The sequence below is a fragment of the Chrysochloris asiatica genome, unplaced genomic scaffold (assembly GCF_000296735.1).
Source record: "Chrysochloris asiatica unplaced genomic scaffold, ChrAsi1.0 scaffold00007, whole genome shotgun sequence".
Lineage (NCBI taxonomy): Eukaryota > Metazoa > Chordata > Mammalia > Afrosoricida > Chrysochloridae > Chrysochloris > Chrysochloris asiatica.
In genome coordinates this window covers 28,874,430-28,893,476 of record NW_006408525.1, presented here as the reverse complement: position 1 = coordinate 28,893,476, position 19,047 = coordinate 28,874,430, and the positions used below count along the sequence as shown (strand labels likewise).

The window sequence follows — 19,047 nt, the reverse complement described above, 5'->3', positions numbered from 1 at the left end:
CTACACCAGGAGTCCAGTGTAAATACACTTTGGAAATATGGGGTGTTGAGGCATCTGGAGGTATCAAATATAAATTATACTAGAGGAGAAAGCCTTTTTAGAAGAACTGAACTCACAGTTCAAATAGGTCTGTCTAATTGTGTTATTTTTTTAACATATTTAAATTTGGAAAACCTGGGTTCCTTTCAGCTCTCAAACTGCCCTACTGTATGTTTACTGTAGTACTGAGCAGATTTGGTTTAATTTGTCTACATGTCTTTCTCCCATCTTAACACAGTAAGTTTCTGGATAACAGGTGTTGTGTAATGAAAATAATCACACCAGCTAACATTTAGGAATACTTACTGGGTGTTTGACTTGGGTAGCTCAATGATACACATGCATGACATTTTAACATTTTTCACATTTTAACATCTTCAGAATTAGTATTTTATTATTGATGGTATGTAATTGCTTATGGTTGTTGCTGTATTATACTCATATGAAAAAATGAGGAAGTGATGCACAAAAAAGTGAAGAAGTTTTGCCAAGGGAGTAAAGAGCCAAGATTTGAACCTAGGAAGTCTGACTTCAGAACAGTGCTTTCGATTACTTCTCTTTGTTGTTGTTAAGCCTGTGTAGGGTTTCTGAGGAGCAATTGGCAGGTTTGAACTGCTGACCTTGCGTTTTGCAGTCTAGTGCTTATTCTAAGCGCAACACCAATACTCCTTTGCTTTATTGCCGGACATCTTTTTCTGTGCCTTCCACATAATGATACTTAGAAAATATTTTTTTAGTGAATGAGTATCTGTTTTGTAGCACATTTGTTTTTCTTCATTTCACCCTTCCAATAAAAAAAAACCTCTTACTGATTTGTTGTGGGGGGTGTTTGGGGAAATTTTTAGGATCTGATTCTTCTGAAGAGACCGTTAATAAAGCAAGTTACTACAGGTGAGTCAAAAATAAAGAGCCTTTGTGAAGCTGGTATTTTCATGTGAAGCTATGTATTAAGGACTGGAATCAAGGCATTATAAGAAACCTTAGAAATTATCTATTTTAATCTTTTGAATCATTTGAGAGCAGAAGAAATACCTTTTTGTGTGTTGCTTTATTAATAATGCCCAAAGGCATTTCAAAGAACAGGAGAACTCTGCAGACTGACTTCTAGCAGGTACTTGTTGGCTAGCTTTGTGCGCCACATACACTTGTATTGACAATTGTGGCTGATGAAAATTTGCAATTTCAACTCTTCTTTCTTTCCTCCTTAATTCTACTTCTCCTCCAAACTTTGTCCGTATAATTTAGACATTAATCTGCAAGCAGCCCCCACTGGGTTACCTGCTGGTGAGGGTGGGGACTGCGTCAGGCTATCAGGAAGGCATGAGGACATGGCTTTTCTTAGGAATCACTGCTCGACCTTGTCTAAGATTTGCAATAGCTGGTCTAAACTATGATGTATCATTGCCTATCAGTTTTTGTTTGCAAATGCCTTTTCCCTTATCTCACAATTGGGAGGAAGTTTACTTTTTGTTTTGGGGGCGTTTGTTTAGCTTGAAAAGAAGTGCGGGAAATGGTATAGTGATCTTTGTGTTTTGCGGGGGTAACTGCATGGTTTGGAGTCCTGGTGTAGCGGCTGTGGGTTAATGCACCAGACTGCAAAGCCATTTGAACTGCAAGGTCAGCAGTTCAAGTTCACCAGCTGTTCCTCGGAAACCCTATACAGGGTCACTATGGGTCGGAGCTAACTCGATGGCACTTCACAACAGCTGTGTGGTTTATTCTCATTCGCACAAGCTTATTTCCTCTTGTGCTCCAGTGCTCCCTTTGTTTATATATCTGCTCATTAAAATATACCTTTTATCACGATATACTTTTAAGAGTTTTGTGGGGTAGATAGGAGTGAGGATTTGGGGTTTTAGGGGTAAAACTGGCTAGGTCTAGGACTTCGTTTAGTGTTAGGTTCGTTCCATTGTCTTCTTGCCTGCATGGTTTCTGCTGAGACACCAGAGTTAAGTCTTATTAATTCTCCTTTGTAGGTAACTTTTTGTTTTTCCTGTACTGTTATCAGGATTATTCCCTTGTCTTTGATTTTGAAAAGTTTGATTATATTATTTCTTGGTAATTTTTTTTTTGGAGTCTATCCTATTTGGAATTCATTTAATTTCTTCAATGGCTATCTTCTCATCTTTCATGATTTTAGGGAAGTTTTCTTTCAACAACTCTTGGACAGTATTCTGTATGAATTTTTTTTTGTGTTTCTTCCTATTGTTTCAATTATGCATAAGTTATTCCTTTTGATATTATTCCACATAAATCTTACACTTTCTTCAGATTTTTTGTTCTTTTTTTCCTGATTGTTCCTCTAACAGGTGAATATTGAGAGATTTTTCTTCAAGCTCAGTAATTCTGCCTTCCCTTGCTTCAGTTTCTACATCTTTGCCCTTTCAGTGCGTTTTATCTATTCCTGAAGTCTTAGTATTAATCTTCCAGCTTTCTGATTGCTGTTTTTGTATGATTTCCATTTTCTCATCTATTCTATCAGTTTCCCTAATTCTTCTAAGGTTTTGTCCATATATTCCTTGATTTGTGCAGTTTTCTCCATCATTTTTTCAAGATGTTGAAATTGCCTTATTAGCATTCTTTTAAATTCTTTATCAGGTAGTTCAGATACCATTTCTGGTGTCATATTTTCTGACACTGTATTTTAGTCACTTGTTTAAGGCACTTTGTCTTGTTTCTTCTGAAACTGTCTGTTTTCTCCAAGATGTTGTAGTGTCATATTTATATTGGACTGATGGTTTATATTGGTGTGTTCTCAGGCACTTACCACCTGTCTCCAGGTGGCTGTGGTAGAGACACAAAATGTGCACAGTTCTCTATTCACTGTTTGTGTACATAGTTCAGGGAGGGTTCCCACGTCTGCAGAAGCGGAGATGCTATGTCTGGCATCCAGCTTCAGGAAGAGCAGAGGCTGAATAAAAGGGGGTGCCACTGGTAGGTTGGTGAGGGCGGGGACTGCGTCAGGCTATCAGGAAGGCACGGGAACACGGAAAAACTACCACCTTGCCATCACCCTCCCGCTGTCCTGTGTCTGTCTGCAGGCCGTTCTATTCACAGCCACTCACAAAACCCTGAGAAGGCCGCACCGCTCCACACCAGCCCACAGTTAGTCCATTTTTCTTCTCTCTGGCTGCACCTGTTCGGCTTCCTCTTCCAGCAGGCACTCAGTCCACCTCTCTGTCCTATCCCCTGATGCTCAAGGTTCCAGATTCACCATCTGTATTTGTTTCACTTGGCCTCCCTTGTCTTTGCAGAGGGACAGTGGCTCCGTGCATCTGCCAACTTGCCATCTTGCCCCGGCTTGTCCTTAGATGACCTTAGATGACGTTTTAAAATTACCTTTTGGCTTTTAAATTTTGGTTCTCATTTGCATATCCAAAGATCACAGTTCTACAGTACTGCTCTACTTTTTCTGACTGTGTGTCCTCATCTCTGTTTCCTTTCCATTGTTTCGTTGTTAAATGCCATTGTGTCGGTTCTGATTCAGAGTGACCCTGTATAGTGTTTCCAAGGAGCGACTGGTGGGTTTGAACTATAGACCATGCAGTTAGCAGTCCAGTGCGTATTCTACAGTGTCACACCAGGACTCTTCCAATCAGAAGTTATTAAAGGAGAGAACCGATTTTAAAGAATGAATCAGTTTGGTTGGCTTACTGTAGCCATACTTAGAGGAGCTAAAATATTTGATCTTCTTTTGACAATTCTCTAAGATTACAACTAGTTTTTCTCATTAGAGCTGTATCTTTTCCCTATAGTGTGGTAGACCAAGGCTTGTTACAAATCAACCCACAAGGAGACAGCGCTGAAGCAAGTTTGGATCCTGCAAAGAAGAGTAATGGCAAGTCTCCCCAACTTAATAGGCACTGAAGGAAAATGGGTAGATGCAGCCCTATAGTCAGATTATTCTGAAGACTATTTGGGACGCTAGTAATTCACAGCATCACTGGTCAAAGTTAGAATATCGTTTATTCTCAGCTGTTATGGTACATCCTGACACATATTTCAGGGTGCTAGATTATAGTAGTAATTCACAGCATCACTGGTCAAAGTTAGAATATCGTTTATTCTCAGCTGTTATGGTACATCCTGACACATATTTCAGGGTGCTAGATTATAGTAGTAATTCACAGCATCACTGGTCAAAGTTAGAATATCGTTTATTCTCAGCTGTTATGGTACATCCTGACACATATTTCAGGGTGCTAGATTATAGTACCCTATGTAACTGTGGCTGTTGCCCTTTCCTTTTAACCGATGTATGTGTTTTTTATCTTTTGCTTACTGGGAAATATATGGAAATATGAGTCTGAAGAAATGAGTACTGGGTGTCTGGTGTGTACACAGTCTGCTTTTAATTCACTCTTAGAGGTCAGAGGAATAGGTGTGGTTTATAAGAAGAGAATATTCTGAAATTAAAAAATCAATTATCTTAGCTGGAATTATGAAAGCCTAGATAAGTAGCAATTAGATGAAAGGTTATGGACTGCATCTTCGGTGTCCTTGGTAGTTTAAAAGGTGGTTGTTGTTAAGTACCATCAAGTTGGTTCTGATTCATACTGACTCTGTATAGGATTTCCAAGAAGCAGCTGGTGAGTTTGAACCGACGACCTTGTGGTTCAAACTGACTTTGCAGTCTAGTGCTTATCCTGCAGTGCCACAAAATATCCAGTTGCCTAATTTCCACTCCCAAGTTGTAGTAAGTATTTATATTTTTGTAATAATTCGGTTTTTTAAGTGTCTTATTTTTTTTTATGTTTTCAGCTACTTGTGAGTTGTCTGAGGACCTAACAAATGTTGAATATCATCAATCCAGTAATAAAGACTTGAATACCATTAAGAAGCATGCAACTGAGAGGCATCCAGAAAAGTATCAGGGTATTTCTGTTTCAAACTTGCATGTGGAGCTATGTGGCACAAATACTCATGCCAGCTCATTACAGCATGAGAACAGCAGTTTATTACTCACTAAAGACAGAATGAATGTAGAAAAGGCTGAATTCTGTAATAAAAACAAACAGCCTGGCTTAGCGAGGAGCCAGCAGAACAGATGGGCTGGAAGTAAGGCAGTGTGCAATGACAAGCAGACTTCTAACACACAGACAGAGGTGTATAGGAGTGCTGGTCCCATGTACAGGAGAAAAGAAGTAAATAAGCTGAAATCTCCATGGTCTGAGAGTCCTGGAGCTACCCAAGAGATTCCTTGGATAACACTGAATAGTAGCATTCGGAAAGTTAATGAGTGGTTTTCCAGAAGTGATGGCCTGGATGAGTCACATGATGAAGGGTCTGAATCAAATGCAGAAGTTGCTTGTAAATTCGAATTTCCCAACGAAGTACAAGGATATTCTAGTTCTTCAGAGAAAATAGACTTAATGGCCAATGATCCTCATGATGCTTTAATATGTGAAAATGAAAGAGTCGTCTCCAAACCAGCAGTAAGTAACATTGAAGATAAAATTTTTGGGAAAACCTATCGGAGGAAGACAAGTCACCCTAACTTGAGCCATATAACTGAAGACCTAATGATAGGAGCTGTTGCTACAGAAGCTCAGATGGCACAAGAACGTCCTGTTACAAATAAATTAAAGCGCAAAAGGAGAACCTCAGGCCTTCATCCTGAGGATTTTATCAAGAAAGCAGGCTTGGAAGTTGTTCAAAACACTCCTGAAAAGATAAATCAGGAAACTAACCAAATGGAGCAGAATGATCAAGTGAAGAATATTGTTGATGGTGGTCATGAAAATGATACAAAAAGTGATTATGTTCAGAAAGATAAGAGTGCTAACCCAGCCAAATCATTCACAAAAGAGTCTGCTTTCAGAACTAAAGCGGAACCTATAAGCAGTAGTATAAGCAATATGGAACTGGAATTAAACATGTACAATTCTAAAGCACTGAGGAAGAATAGGTTGAGGAGGAAGTCCTCTTCCAGGCATATTCACACACTTGAACTTGTAGTCAATAGAAATCCAAGTCCACCTACTTACACTGAACTACAGATTGATAGTTGGCCTAGCAGTGAAGAGATAAAGGAAACAAGTTCTGAACAAAAGCCAACCAGACACAGCAGAAACCTTCACCTCATGAAAGAACAAGAAACCACAACTGGAACCAAGGACAATAATAAGCCAAATGAACAAATAAGTAAAAGCCATGCCACTGACAGTTTGTCAGAACTAAACATAACAAATAGAACTGACTTTATTACTAACTGCCCACATTCTGATAATCTTCAAGAATTTGTCAATCCTAGCCTTCAAGGAGAGGAAAGGGAAGAGAAATCAGAAACAATGCAAGTATATGATAACACCAAAGACCCTGAGGATCAGGTGTTAAGTAGAAGAAGGGATTTGCAAATGGAAGGATCTGTTGAGAGTACCAGTGTTTCAGTGATACCTGATACTGATCATGGCACTCAGGACCACACCTCATTACTGGAAGCTGGCACCCTCAGGAAGGCAGAAACAGCACCAAATCAATGTACAAGTCAGTGTGAAGCAATTGAAAATCCCAACCAACTTATCCATGGTTGTCCTAGAAATGACACAGAGGGCTTTAAGGATCTATTGAAACATGAAGTTAAACACAATCAGGAGACATGCATAGAAATGGAAGAGAGTGAACTTGATATTCAGTATTTACAGAATACATTCAAGGTTTCAAAGCGTCGATCATTTGCTCTGTTTTCAAATCCAGAAAAGGAATGTGCAACAGTTAGTGCCTACTCTAGGTCCTTCAGGAAACAAAGTCCAAAAGCCACTCTTGAATGTGGCAAAAAAGAAGAAAATCAGGGGCACAAAGAGTCTAAAATCAAGCATGTACAGGCAATTCTTACAAGTGTGGGCTATCCTGGACTCTGTCAGAAAGAGAAGTCAAGTGATTATACCAAAGGTAGCATTCAAGGGGCCTCTAGGCTTCGTCAGTCATCTCAGTTCAGTGGCAATGAATCTGAACAAATTACTGCAAGCCCAGATCAAACACCATTGCTTTCTAAATGTAAGAAAAACCTGTCTGAAGAAAGATTTGAGGAACATGCAGTATCACTTGAAAAAGCAGTGGGAAATGAGAGCATCATTCAAAGCACAGTGAGCCAAAATCACATTAGGGAAAGGGCTTTTAAGGAAACCAGCTCAAGTAGTACTAATGAAGTAGGTTCTAGTAGCGAAAACATCCAAGCAGAGGTAGGTAGGAACAGAGGACCTAAGTTAAATGCTATGCTCAGATTAGGTTTTATGCAACCTGAAGTCTATAAACAAAATCTTACTCTAAGTAATTGTAAACATCCTGAAATAACAAAGCAGGGAGACAGTGAAGGAGTAGTTCAAGCTGCTCATCCAGATTTCTCTCCATGTCTAATTTCAGATAACCTAGAACCACCTATGGGGAGTAGTCATGCCTCTCAGATTTGTTCTGAGACACCTGATGACCTGTTAGATGATGATGAAATCAAAGAAAATATCAGCTTTGCTGAAAGTGGCATTAATGAAAAATCTGCTGTTTTTAGTAAAGATGACCAGAGAGGACAATTCAGAAGGAACCTAAGCCCTTTATCCCATTTAGATTTGACTCAGAGTCACTTAAGAGATACCAGAGAATTAGAGTCCTCAGAAGAGAACCTCTCTAGTGAGGATGAAGAGCTCCCCTGCTTCCAACATTTATTATTTGGTAAAGTAACCAATGTATTTTCTCAATCCACCACACATAATGCTGATGCCGTAGATTGTCTGTCTAAGAACACCGAAGAGAACCTAGGATCAGTACAGAATAGCATAAATGGCTACAGTAACCAGGTAACATTGGTAAAGACATCCCAAGAACATCATTTTAGTGAGGATACAGGATGTTCTGGTAGCCTATTTTCTTCACAGTGCAGTGCATTGGAAGATTTGCCTACAAATACAAACACCCAGGGTCTTACAAATACAAACACCCCAGGTCCCTTTTTAGTGTTTGGTACTCCTTCCAAACACGTGAGTCATCAGTCTGAAAACCAGGAAGTTGCTCTGAGTGACAAGGAATTGGTTTCAGATGATTACGAAAGGGAAACTGGCCTTGAAGAGGATAATCACCAAGATGACCAGAGTGTGGATTCAAACTTAGGTATTGGAACCAGGTTTTTATATTTGCCCCAATCTGTTTTTTTCTGTAAATGAGCTAAATGTATATGCCTGTTGGGGGAGCACTTTGTATGAGTTTCAATAGTCATTAAAATGTGTCTCCTAAGGTTGTTTCCCTTGAAGTCAAAAGTCTCACCCAGCTGCAAGGATGTCTTTGAATGAGATTTAATGCCCTAATTGTTGGTTTTTACTGTTGTGATTTCTAAGAGGAAATCCATGTCTCCCAAAGTAAGGACTATAATCATTTTATGTGACATGAAAGTGAAATATGACCTTCTGCCAATAGGAAGAAACAGATAGAACAAGTTGCAGTGTTTGCTGCTTGTTTTCACATCTGAATCTCTGTTTTCATTGTCCTTTAAGGTGAAATAGCATCCGGGTATGAGAATGAATCAAGCCTCTCTGAAGTTGGCTCAGGGCTGTCCTCTCAGAGTGATATTATAACCACTCAGGTAAAAAGTGTATGTGAATATGTATATTGATGGCCTTTCATTCACTAATATGTATCCCGCTTCAATTGTGTCTTAAGACTGTATTTGTTAAATGCCATTGAGTCAGTTCCAACCTAGCGACCTTGTGTAGGGTTTCTGAGGAGCAGCTGGTGGGTTTAAGCTGCTGACTTTGTGGTTAGCAGTCCAGTGTTTATCCTGTAGCACTACAATGCCTTGTCTCCTCAAGACTTTGATGGAACTCATTTTAGTTCATACTTTCACACAAACACACACACCACACATACTCTCTAGTCTACTACTGGACGCTAACTATTGAATTTAATGAATAAACTAAACTTTGAAAACTCATTTATGCTGTTGCAAAAACATATGCGGAAGTACTGCTGTATCAGAGGGAGCAGCACCTTTGCTGTTGAGACCAGCTGGAGCCTACAGGGTTCACATTCTATTAGAGATTGCCCAGCATTTCGCTGTTTATGGATTTTCCTTTTTGCATTTGCTAGTTGTTCTTAATGCTCTTAAGTCATCTTTTTCCTTTGAAAAAGAATGTACAATTTTATATTTTATACCCAAAGGTCAAGTCAATAATTTGATTAAAGGAACATCTTTATTGTATCTATAACATACCTTAACCTGAATGTTTCAATACACAAAGCAGAATAGTCTAGAAAAAAATCATTCTTCGTCACAACATTTAAAAATTAACATCTTCCTCATAGAATCTGACTTTGTCTCCTAATTTTTATTTTATAGGAGTGGTACCAAAAATTTCCGCTTTATTATATTCAGAAATTCAATCACTCAACTTATTTGTTCATGTTCTTGTCTCCCTTTGATTAGCAACTTACTGGCTATCTCATTGTTGTTCTACGTATTCCTAGCTCAGAGTCCCACACAGTGTCACACAATGTCAGCTGATGATAATATATTGGTGGAATTCTGGACCTTGCCATGTGATCCTAGACAATTTGCTTACCTTCTCTAACTGTAAAATCTACATTATTAAAATGATGTGACCTGTATCCCTTGAATCATGCTACCCTGCCTTTTTGTGGAGCTGTGGGATAAAGCACTGGACCACAAGGTCGGTGTGAATCACAAGGCCAGCAGTTCAAATGCACCAGCCACTCTTCAGAATCCCTATACTATGAGTCAGAACCGACTCAACAGCACTTCACAACAACAATCAAACTTCAGATAGACCTTTAGCTGACCGAAAGTAAATGGCCTTTTTTCCTGAAGTGTCAGAGTAGATGAAATGAAAACCCTGATGTTCTTAGGAAGTTATGCATGTGCATCATAGAAAACTTAGAAAAATACAGATAAACAAAAATTACCCAAAGGGGTTGGCTCAATAAATTTTAGCATATCTATACAATGGAATACTGTGCTCTCATTTAGAAGACTGAGGCTGCTGAAATGGAACAATTGCTAAGATACAGCGTCATGTGGATAAAAGATGATGTGTAGGATAAGTTAGCATGGCGGTGATGGGCGAATACACATGCAGGGAAGAGTAGTTGTCTTCAGGTGGGGAACCAGATCGCTCTGAGAAAGGGAAAGAAGAAGCCTTGCTTTTCTCTGGATACCCTTTTGTGCATTGAATTTTAGACCATGTGCATATATTACTAAAATGTTTAAGTTTTGCAAATAATTCAGAAATAATTACTACTCATGTGGCACTGTGAGTTAATGCACTGGACTGCAAGGTTGGTGTGAACTGCAGGGTTGGTGGTTCAGGCTCACCAGCTGCTCCTCAGAAACCCTATACACACAGGGTCACTATGGGTCAGAACCGACTTGATGGCACTTAACAACAATAAGTTATTTGTAATATCCTTTAAGTTTTCTTCCTATATGCTCATAGGTATGTGTATATGTTGTTGTTTTTTCAAAGAGATGTGTGTGTGTGTGTGTGTGTGTGTGTGTGTGTGTGTGTATCTTTGAAATTTTTTAAAATAGTACTATTGTTGTTAAGAGCTGTAAGGTTGGTTTCAACTCATAGCGACCCTGTATAGGGTTCCTGAGGAGTGGCTGGTGAGTTTGAACTACCGACCTTGAGGTCCAGTACATTAACCCACAGAACCACATCAGGACTCCAATATAGTACTTCACCTACTTATATTTGTAATTTCGTTTTTAGTCATTGAGTTTTCTTCAGTGACTTTACTTTTAATTTTGATACAGCATTCTATCCGTTTGGTGTATCATGACATATTTGACCTATTGCTGAATATTAAGGATTTCTGGATAGGAGGCATCATTTGCTATTATATATAGTACTGTGGTGGGCATCCTATAGCTAAATATTTGCCCACATCCTTGATAAGTTCTTTAGTATAAATTCCTAGGACAGAAATGTTTGCCCTTTGATACATTGCTGTCGTGGGTAAGAACCATCGAGTTGGTTCTGACTCATAGTGACCCTGTATAGGGTTTCCAAGAAGCAACAGGTGAGTTTGAACCTCCAGCCTTGCGGTTAGCAGTCCAGTGCTTATCCTACAGTGCCACACCAGGACTCCTTTGATACCTTGTTGTTATTGTTGAGTTGGTTATGATCCATAGTGACCCTGTATAGAGTTTCCAAGGAGCGACTGGTGAGCTTGAACTGCTGCAAACCTTGTGATTCAAACCAAGTTTACAGTCCAGCACCATTAATCCACAGTGCCATACCAGGACTCCCCTTTGATGCATATATATTATTAAATTGTTCTTTAGAAAGATTGAACCAATCTCTGTTTTCCCTGGCTCTGTGGTATTTCATCGTTCCCACGTCTCTGTATGTTTGCCAACACTGTGTGGTATCTTGTTTTTAAATCTTGGCGTTGCTCTGAGGACTGTAGATAGAGAGGAGTTGTCTTCTGCTGCCCATTCTCTGTGCAGAATAAATCCTCCTAGACCCAAAGCCTGCTGGAGTAGGGAGGAAACTTTTGAGAAGACTGCCTGTTCTGAACCTGAGTTGTCATTAGCGTTCTCTGCTTCTGCAGGATTGCCATGGTGATTAAGTTGACGAAAAGACGAGGAAGCCTTTTCTCTGTTTGCAATCCTTGTGATCCTTTCTGGATGTGGACTTGGTATTCTGTCACTATATATGCCTTTCACCTAATTTTGCCCTTTGTGGTTTAAAGTTTTAGATTCCAGTTTCTGATTTCTTCTGCCTTTACCATACTGCATTATGTTTGACATTGAATAAACTGCCACCTTGGCTTTTTGTATCCCTGATCTTTCCCCAGAGATATGACTATTTGTGCAAGATTCTCTATGCAAGGTATTTTTGACCAAGCATCTACCCCCAAAAGAGCCAAGTTAGAATTCAGACTAACCAAATCTGAAGTAGAATGGTCAGACAAATGATTAAGATGGACTATTTCCTAGAGATTTCTCTGTTTATTACAAAACTGAGAAGTATAGAAGAAATAGAAAATTCCAATTTGGTATTATTAGTATCTGTTTTTAGTCATAGACTAATAACCTTTATACTCACTTTTTTTTTTTTTCATTTGTACATTAAACATTTACTGAATATTTGCTATCTGCTAGGCATTGAGGGGAGTCCTGGTGTGGTGGTGTAGGGTAAACACTGGATAGCTAACCACAAGGTCAGCAGTCCAAACCCACCAGCTGTTCCTCAAAAACCCTATACAGGATCATTGTGAGTTGGAACCAAGTCGATGGCACTTAACAATAACAGGCATTGAGAAAACAAAGTGATTAAGGAAAGATGCCTCCCATCAGTGAAGTCTTACATCCCACTTCAGTTTACTAACATGTATAATCCAGGGGAGGAGAGAGAATCATCAACAACCCAAAGCCGATTCCTATGAGGTCAGACAAGCCTCCACCCTCCAACCTTTTAACCAATTCTGACAGCAGCTGTCCCTTCCACGGCATTCTCTACTTCTCAGCTGGGTTTGGTAATGCATTGTAATGGCCACACAGAACCATACTCAAATTTATGGGGTTTGTTAAGGAATAGGTCACAATTCAGAATCAGGAGTTATTCAGGATAGAATTCTTCAATCAGGACTCATAGACCTCTCTGTGGTCCCCAACCTCTTGACCTGACCTCTGTCCTGCATGGGCAAGTGTTACAAAGCGGTTTTCCTCTGCCAGTAAGTGTCTAGAAGCACCCCACTCCTCTAGTAAGTCTTGAGCTGAAGACATTCAGCTTTTTCACTCCACTGTAGCCAACTTAGGCTATGGGTTGGGAAACCCATTGTGCCATCTTGTGCTGGTCTTCTGATTCTGCTGCTGGTTTCTCTGCTGTATTTGCTGCCATCTCAGACCCTCTCTGGTGTTAAAGCACTCTCTGGGTCCTGGGTCTAGGAGGTCTCAGGCAGGGACTGTGGGTCCAAAGGATGTGCTCTGCTCCTGGTTTTTTCCTCTGGTCTTTCTTCATGGTAATGAGATTTCTCTCACTTGGGTTGCATACACTTCACTTGCATAGTCCCACTCTCACAAGGTGGGACATATTGCATTGTTAGCAAACTGTCCGTGCTCCTTGGTAGACCACAGGCACTTTATTTGCATAGTTCTGGTGTGGTGCTGTGGTTTAAGGCACGAGACTGCTAAGCCATTTGAACTGCAAGGTCAATGGTTCAAGCTCACCAGCTGCTCCTTGGGAACCTTAAACAGGGTCACTATGGGTCAGAATCGACTCAGTGGCACTTAACAACAACAACCCAATCATTGAACTGTTATCTGAAAGGTTGGTGGTTCAAACCTATCAGCCGCTCCTTGGAAACGCTCTACTGGGTTGCAATCAGTTGAAAATAACTCAATGGTATTTAACAACAACAACCCAATCATTGTTTGGGAGTTGTAAGACCATGCTTGGGTACAAGAGTCATATTAAGTATAGGCAATCCCCAAATTATAAACAAGTTCTGTTCCTAAGTCTATCTTTAAATGAATAAAGAATAAGTTGGAACAGTTAAGTAATTTGTATTTAATATCAGTTAGTCAAATGTGTTAGTATATAATGTTCCTTTCTGTGCATAAAAAATCATTAATGGAACACTTCCAGGTATACTAAACATCTTTAGCATAATTACTGTTAAAGAAAACTCAAAGGAAAGTTACATACCTATCAGTCTCCCCGTCTTTCCACTGTTTAATGGCCACAAAGACGTTAGATGATCATGACTAAAGTGACTAATAAAGCCTTGGAAGCATTGACCAGAGATGTCTGTGTGTGGTCCCATTCCCAGTTTAGTAAGGCAAGGTCTTGATCTATGATGTAAGTACTCACAAGCACCACGTGGTGGCAATGGTGTTGCTGTAGAAATTGGCAGCAGAGCAGTTTCAGGGACGCAGTAGAAATCTTTGTGAAGCTGGAAATAAATTTTCTGGTCATTAAAAACCTGAAACTGCATTCCGTCTAGCAAGAGAAAGACGGCTTATTTTAGTAGAGGGGGAAATAGTTTTCAAGGATCAGAAGGAGATGAAACACAGAGTGAAGCAATTTTCAGTTTTGCTACAACCATTGGTGTCCTTCTAAAAGCAAAGAAGAAATGTGTGTTTAAAGCCCTTACCTAAATGATTCACTTATTATGAACTTAGCAGATTTCGCCTTGAAATGGTTCAATAACCTTCAGAAACCCCATAAGTGAGAAGAGACCATTAATCTTGTACTGAAAACGTTAACTCTCCTTACCAGCATTCTGAGGGTTCTTTCTGTTGCAACCTTTTCTCTAGTAGGTCATTTTCTCTAATTATCTCCAGGCACCTGTCCACACCATGAAGCCTGTATCCCCAGAAGGACCTGGCACATAATGTTGTTGTTAGGTGCCATCAAATCAGTTCCAATGCATAGCGACCTTATGCATGTAATAGATAGTCAAGTAAATAGGTAGAAAATGAGTGAATTAACTCTATGTTACTTCTATTAGAAACTAAAGGTTCAAAAACACCCAGAAAGGGAACAGTCTCACCAGTTACAGCCTCACAGCAGGATTACCAATTGCATTTTTCCGAAACACCTTATAAAGGAAGCTTTTTCTAATATTCATCAGCCTAAAAAGGCAGACGTTTTTATAGGAACAAAAACTTCTGATGAATCTCTTAATACCAAGTTTATGAAACACAGCCTGTGTACAATGTTAACAGAATCATGTTATTTTTTAAATCTTTTTTATTTTGTTGTTGCTGAGAATATATACAGCAAAACCTACACCAGTTCAGCAGTTTCTGTAATTAAAATTTAATGATGTTGATTACATTCTTCAAGTTGTGAAACCATTCTTATCCTCCTTTTCTGAGTTGTTTTTCCCCCATTTAATAAACTATCTGCCCCCTATGGTTCTGAATTGGTCAAGTTACTATTAACACTTTTATCCCATATGCATACATCTTAAAAGAGCATAATGCTCAAGGCAGAAATTTTTTACTAGTTAAACAATTGTTTGGGTTTATGATGACTTCAGGGGATATTATTGGTTTGAGGTTTAAAGATTATCTTAGGGCAGTAGTTTCTGGGGTTCATACAACCTTCGTGGCTCCAGGAAGTCTGGATTTCATGAGAATTTGAAATTCTGTTCTGCATTTTTCCCCTTTTGATCAGAATTATTCATTATAATCTTTGATCAAAATGTTGTTTTCACCTTTTAGATGAATATAGATATATGGGTACCTGGTATTTTTTGGCATGAAATTGCTGGATCACATAGAGCAACTAAATCCATTGCCATCAAGTCAATTCCAACTCATGGCAACCCTATAAGACAGAGTAGAACTGGCCTATAGGGTTTTCAAAACGAAATCTTTGCAGACGTAGAATGCCACCACCTTCTTTCATGGAGCAGCTGGTTGATTCAAACCACCAACCTTTCAGCTTGCAGACAAGTGCTAAATCACTGCACCATCAGGGTTCCAAATATTGTCGTTAGAGTCTTACTGGTTTTAATATCAATTGTTTATATACTTTAATTATTCTTCACTCCCTCACTTTAGAAGAAACTGACCACTTCAAAAGGTCATCATTAGTCTATTTGAGAAAATTTGAGGATTTTTTTTCCCCCTCTCTAGTATTATTCTGAAATAATTTCATGGGCATTAATTGCATGATTATGGTTGGATTAAAAAGTGTTCAGCCGGAACTCATAATTCCATACTAGTTGATTTCAATTCGCATCCTAAAATTAATTACAGTGACATACTTTTTGCTTTCTGTCAAGTTTCTCAAAGAATGTAACTTTCTCTGTATCATTTCTTGTGTTTGTAGCAGAGGGATACCATACAAGATAACCTGATAAAGCTCCAGCAGGAAATGGCTGAACTGGAGGCTGTGTTAGAGCAACATGGAAGCCAGCCTTCCAACAGCTCCCCTTCCCTTCTCACAGGCTCTCATGCCCCCAAGGACCTGTTAAATATGGAACAGAACACATCAGAAAGAGGTACTTTGTAATATTGGCCAATCGTTATCTTCAGCAAAATTCTTTCCCTCCCTAAGCTTTTATTTCCTTCTGAAAAATAAGGACTTAGCTCAACAATTTATGATCTGTGCTCAGCACATATTTACCAAGTCACTCTCTGAGTCATTTTAAAACACTGGTTCTAGTCCCTGCCCACAACTAATTTACCATTGGTAGAGGACCCAGGGCAGTGTCTGACTGGCACCTGTGATGAGGAGATACTATATGGCGCTCAGGAGACTCACACTCAGGTCTTTGCTGTTAGGTAGCTAAGTGTAAAGGGGGAGATTTCAGAAAATGTATGGAAAAACACGGAGACATACATACATGCCTTATAACACTGGTATGAGATCACAACTACTTGTCCAGTGTGCTTTCTGATTTATAGGCAGAGATGTTCGTATACTTCAGGAGCACAGAAAGTCCAACTGTGTATCAGACTCAAATGCTTTCTAACAGTGTTATTAGTTCAGCAAGGCCAGATGGCCTTCTGAGAGGAGGCATTTGAAGTAACCAGGCAGGTGGGGCTGATCTGAGCTGACTTCCTGTAAGAGGTGAATGCTAAGCTAAAGAATAATGTGCTCCTATATCAATAGAAGGAGTCCTGGTGTAGCACTGTGGGTTAATGTGCCAACAACAGCAGCAACAAATATCAATAGAAAAGGAGCTCTGGTAGCGTAGTGGTTACAAATCGGGCTGCTAACCTCACAGTCAGTAGTTCGAAACTACCAGCTGCTCCACGGGAGAAAGAGAAGGCTTTCTGCTCAAGCCTAAGAAACCCTATTCAGGGTTGCCAAGAGTTGGAACCAACTCCACGTCACATATCAATAGAAAGAGTGGCACTGTAGGATAAGCAATAGACCTCAAGGTCAGGTTGAACTGCAAGGTTGGTGGTTCGAACTCACTTGAAGGCACTTAATAACACTACCATATCAATAAAAAACACACTGACAGAAATAGAGGAAAGTGAGATGAAAACTTGATTTTTAATTGGATAGAATGTTATATAAAAGCACACCAGGTAGGTTACTTTTAAGAGGAGTAAACAAGTAGAGGAGTCCTGGTGTGGTGCTGTGGGTTAATGTGTTGAACTGCAAGCTCACCAGTTGCTCTTTAGAAACCCTATACAGGGTTGCTATGAGTTGGAACCCACTCGACAGTACTCAACAACAACAAAGCAAGTAGAAGAAAAGCTAGTCAGAGGTATGGGGTCCACAGGAGGAGCTTGGTGCTTTAGAAACAGGTGGGGGTAGTGAGCCCCTCCCAAAGTGCACTTTACTGCTGTTTCCATGACGCCTACCCAACTAACCTAGTATTGAGCTTCCTTCTCTAGCATTCCTTTCCCCAGTCTTATTGGGAAAGCTTGGGAGCTGTTTTTGAGTCTTTCTAGGAACTGGAGTCTGTTAATTATTCAGATTAGTGGGCTTGGTCCTGGGTGTCCCTTGCAGTGCTTTTATGTTCAGGGAGAAACAGTAGCTTATGCATGAGAAGCTAGAACTCTATTGCTATGGCAGCGGTTCAGACTGTATTCCCTTAAATGCATTCTCTGTAGCCATAGCTTCATTTAGTTCATCTCCCATCTACAGAAGCCCTAAGTCCTGGCCCCACCAAAGTTCTCTTCTTTGGGGGGCTTTCACCATCTTCAGTCTAAAAACAGACTAGAGTTTCAATTCTAATACAAAGTTATAAAATGTTATTGTCTGGCTCTGAATATCTGTAAAATCTGGTCTTTGTGTGAACATAAGTTTACCTTTTTCTTGAAGATCTGTAGATAAACTGTTTCTTTACTGAAATGTTTTGAGCATCAATTTAATATAACTCAAGTTTTAAGCATTTCCCCCACTTAATTGTATAAATCTCTACTGAAATTCAACCACACCTGGTAATGCTAGGAAAAACTGTTATTTGCTCTCAACTATATTCATGACATATTTTTTTCAGTCAACCTTGATTTTGGAAATAATTTTAGATTTACAGAAAAGTTGCAGTGTATATCCCTCACGCAGCTTCATTTTCCCATAATGTTAGCATCTTACATTACCATGATATGTTTGTCAAAACAAACAACTAACATTAGTACATTACTATTAACAAAACTCTAGACTTGATTTTGATTTTACCAGTTTCTGTTTTTTAGGATCCAGTGTTCATAATGATATTGAAGCCCCCTTTTCTAGGGTCTTTACATCAAATGTTCTGCCCTCAGTATAGATCTGTCCTACTGTTTGTCTAAGGGTTGTTTCTAAGCAAGCACAGTATTTTGGTACAGATATAAAGGGGGGCTTCAAAAAGTTCATGGAAAAATGGAATTAAAAGAGAATGAAATTTTTCCATGAAGTTTTTAAAGCCCCTTTGCATATACTTTTTTTTTTTATGTATATATACAGAGAGGTTTATATCAAGGAAATGGTTCAGACAGCTGTAGACACGGACAAGTTCCAAATCTGTAATGTCAGACTGGACGCTTTTCCTTATTCACGTAGCTGTGGGACTGCAGAACCAAAGCCTGGTTCCTTCTGACTGTAAATATGAATGAATCAAAGCTTGGCAGGTAGGTTGATGTCGACTTCCAGGATTGGCAGATAATATGGCAGGCAATTGGCTCAAAGTCCAAAGGGGTCAGATGATAAGCTAGATACAGGATCCATACTCAGCAAAAAGCAAATAAGGTTTTCCAGATCATCCACATATGTTGGAAGCAGGTCACACCCTCATGGAAACACCTTTTCAATTGATTGATTGCTCATAGCAGATCTCATATTATGTATGACACCTTCAATTGAACCAATGTATACTGATACTTACTATGGACCAGTTGTAGGATAGACCTTTGTTGTTTCAATTTTTTTTTTTTCTTAAATGTTTTATTGTGAATAATGTGATAGTTTACATGGGAGAACATTAGTTTTACATTCATTCTATCATATATCGTCTCATTACCATGGTTACGATCCCCTCCATGCAATCCTTCCCCCGTACCCCCCAGGTCTTCAGCACACAGTCGCTCTCCCTCTCTGGATCTAAAGT

General features: G+C 39.4%; 1 protein-coding gene across 2 annotated transcripts in view; it reads left to right on the top strand.

The window, feature by feature from the left end:
• BRCA1 (breast cancer 1, early onset) overlaps positions 1–19,047 on the top strand; it is a 74,367-nt gene that overhangs the window by 23,324 nt on the left and 31,996 nt on the right. The window contains exons 7-11 of one of the 2 annotated variants that reach the window (XM_006832701.1): positions 885–930; positions 3,795–3,871; positions 4,801–4,914; positions 8,520–8,608; positions 15,831–16,002. In XM_006832701.1, coding sequence (XP_006832764.1) covers positions 885–930; positions 3,795–3,871; positions 4,801–4,914; positions 8,520–8,608; positions 15,831–16,002 — 498 coding nt within the window. Of the gene's footprint in view, positions 1–884; positions 931–3,794; positions 3,872–4,800; positions 8,140–8,519; positions 8,609–15,830; positions 16,003–19,047 lie in introns of both variants that reach the window. The other variant, XM_006832700.1, reaches the window with a different exon arrangement.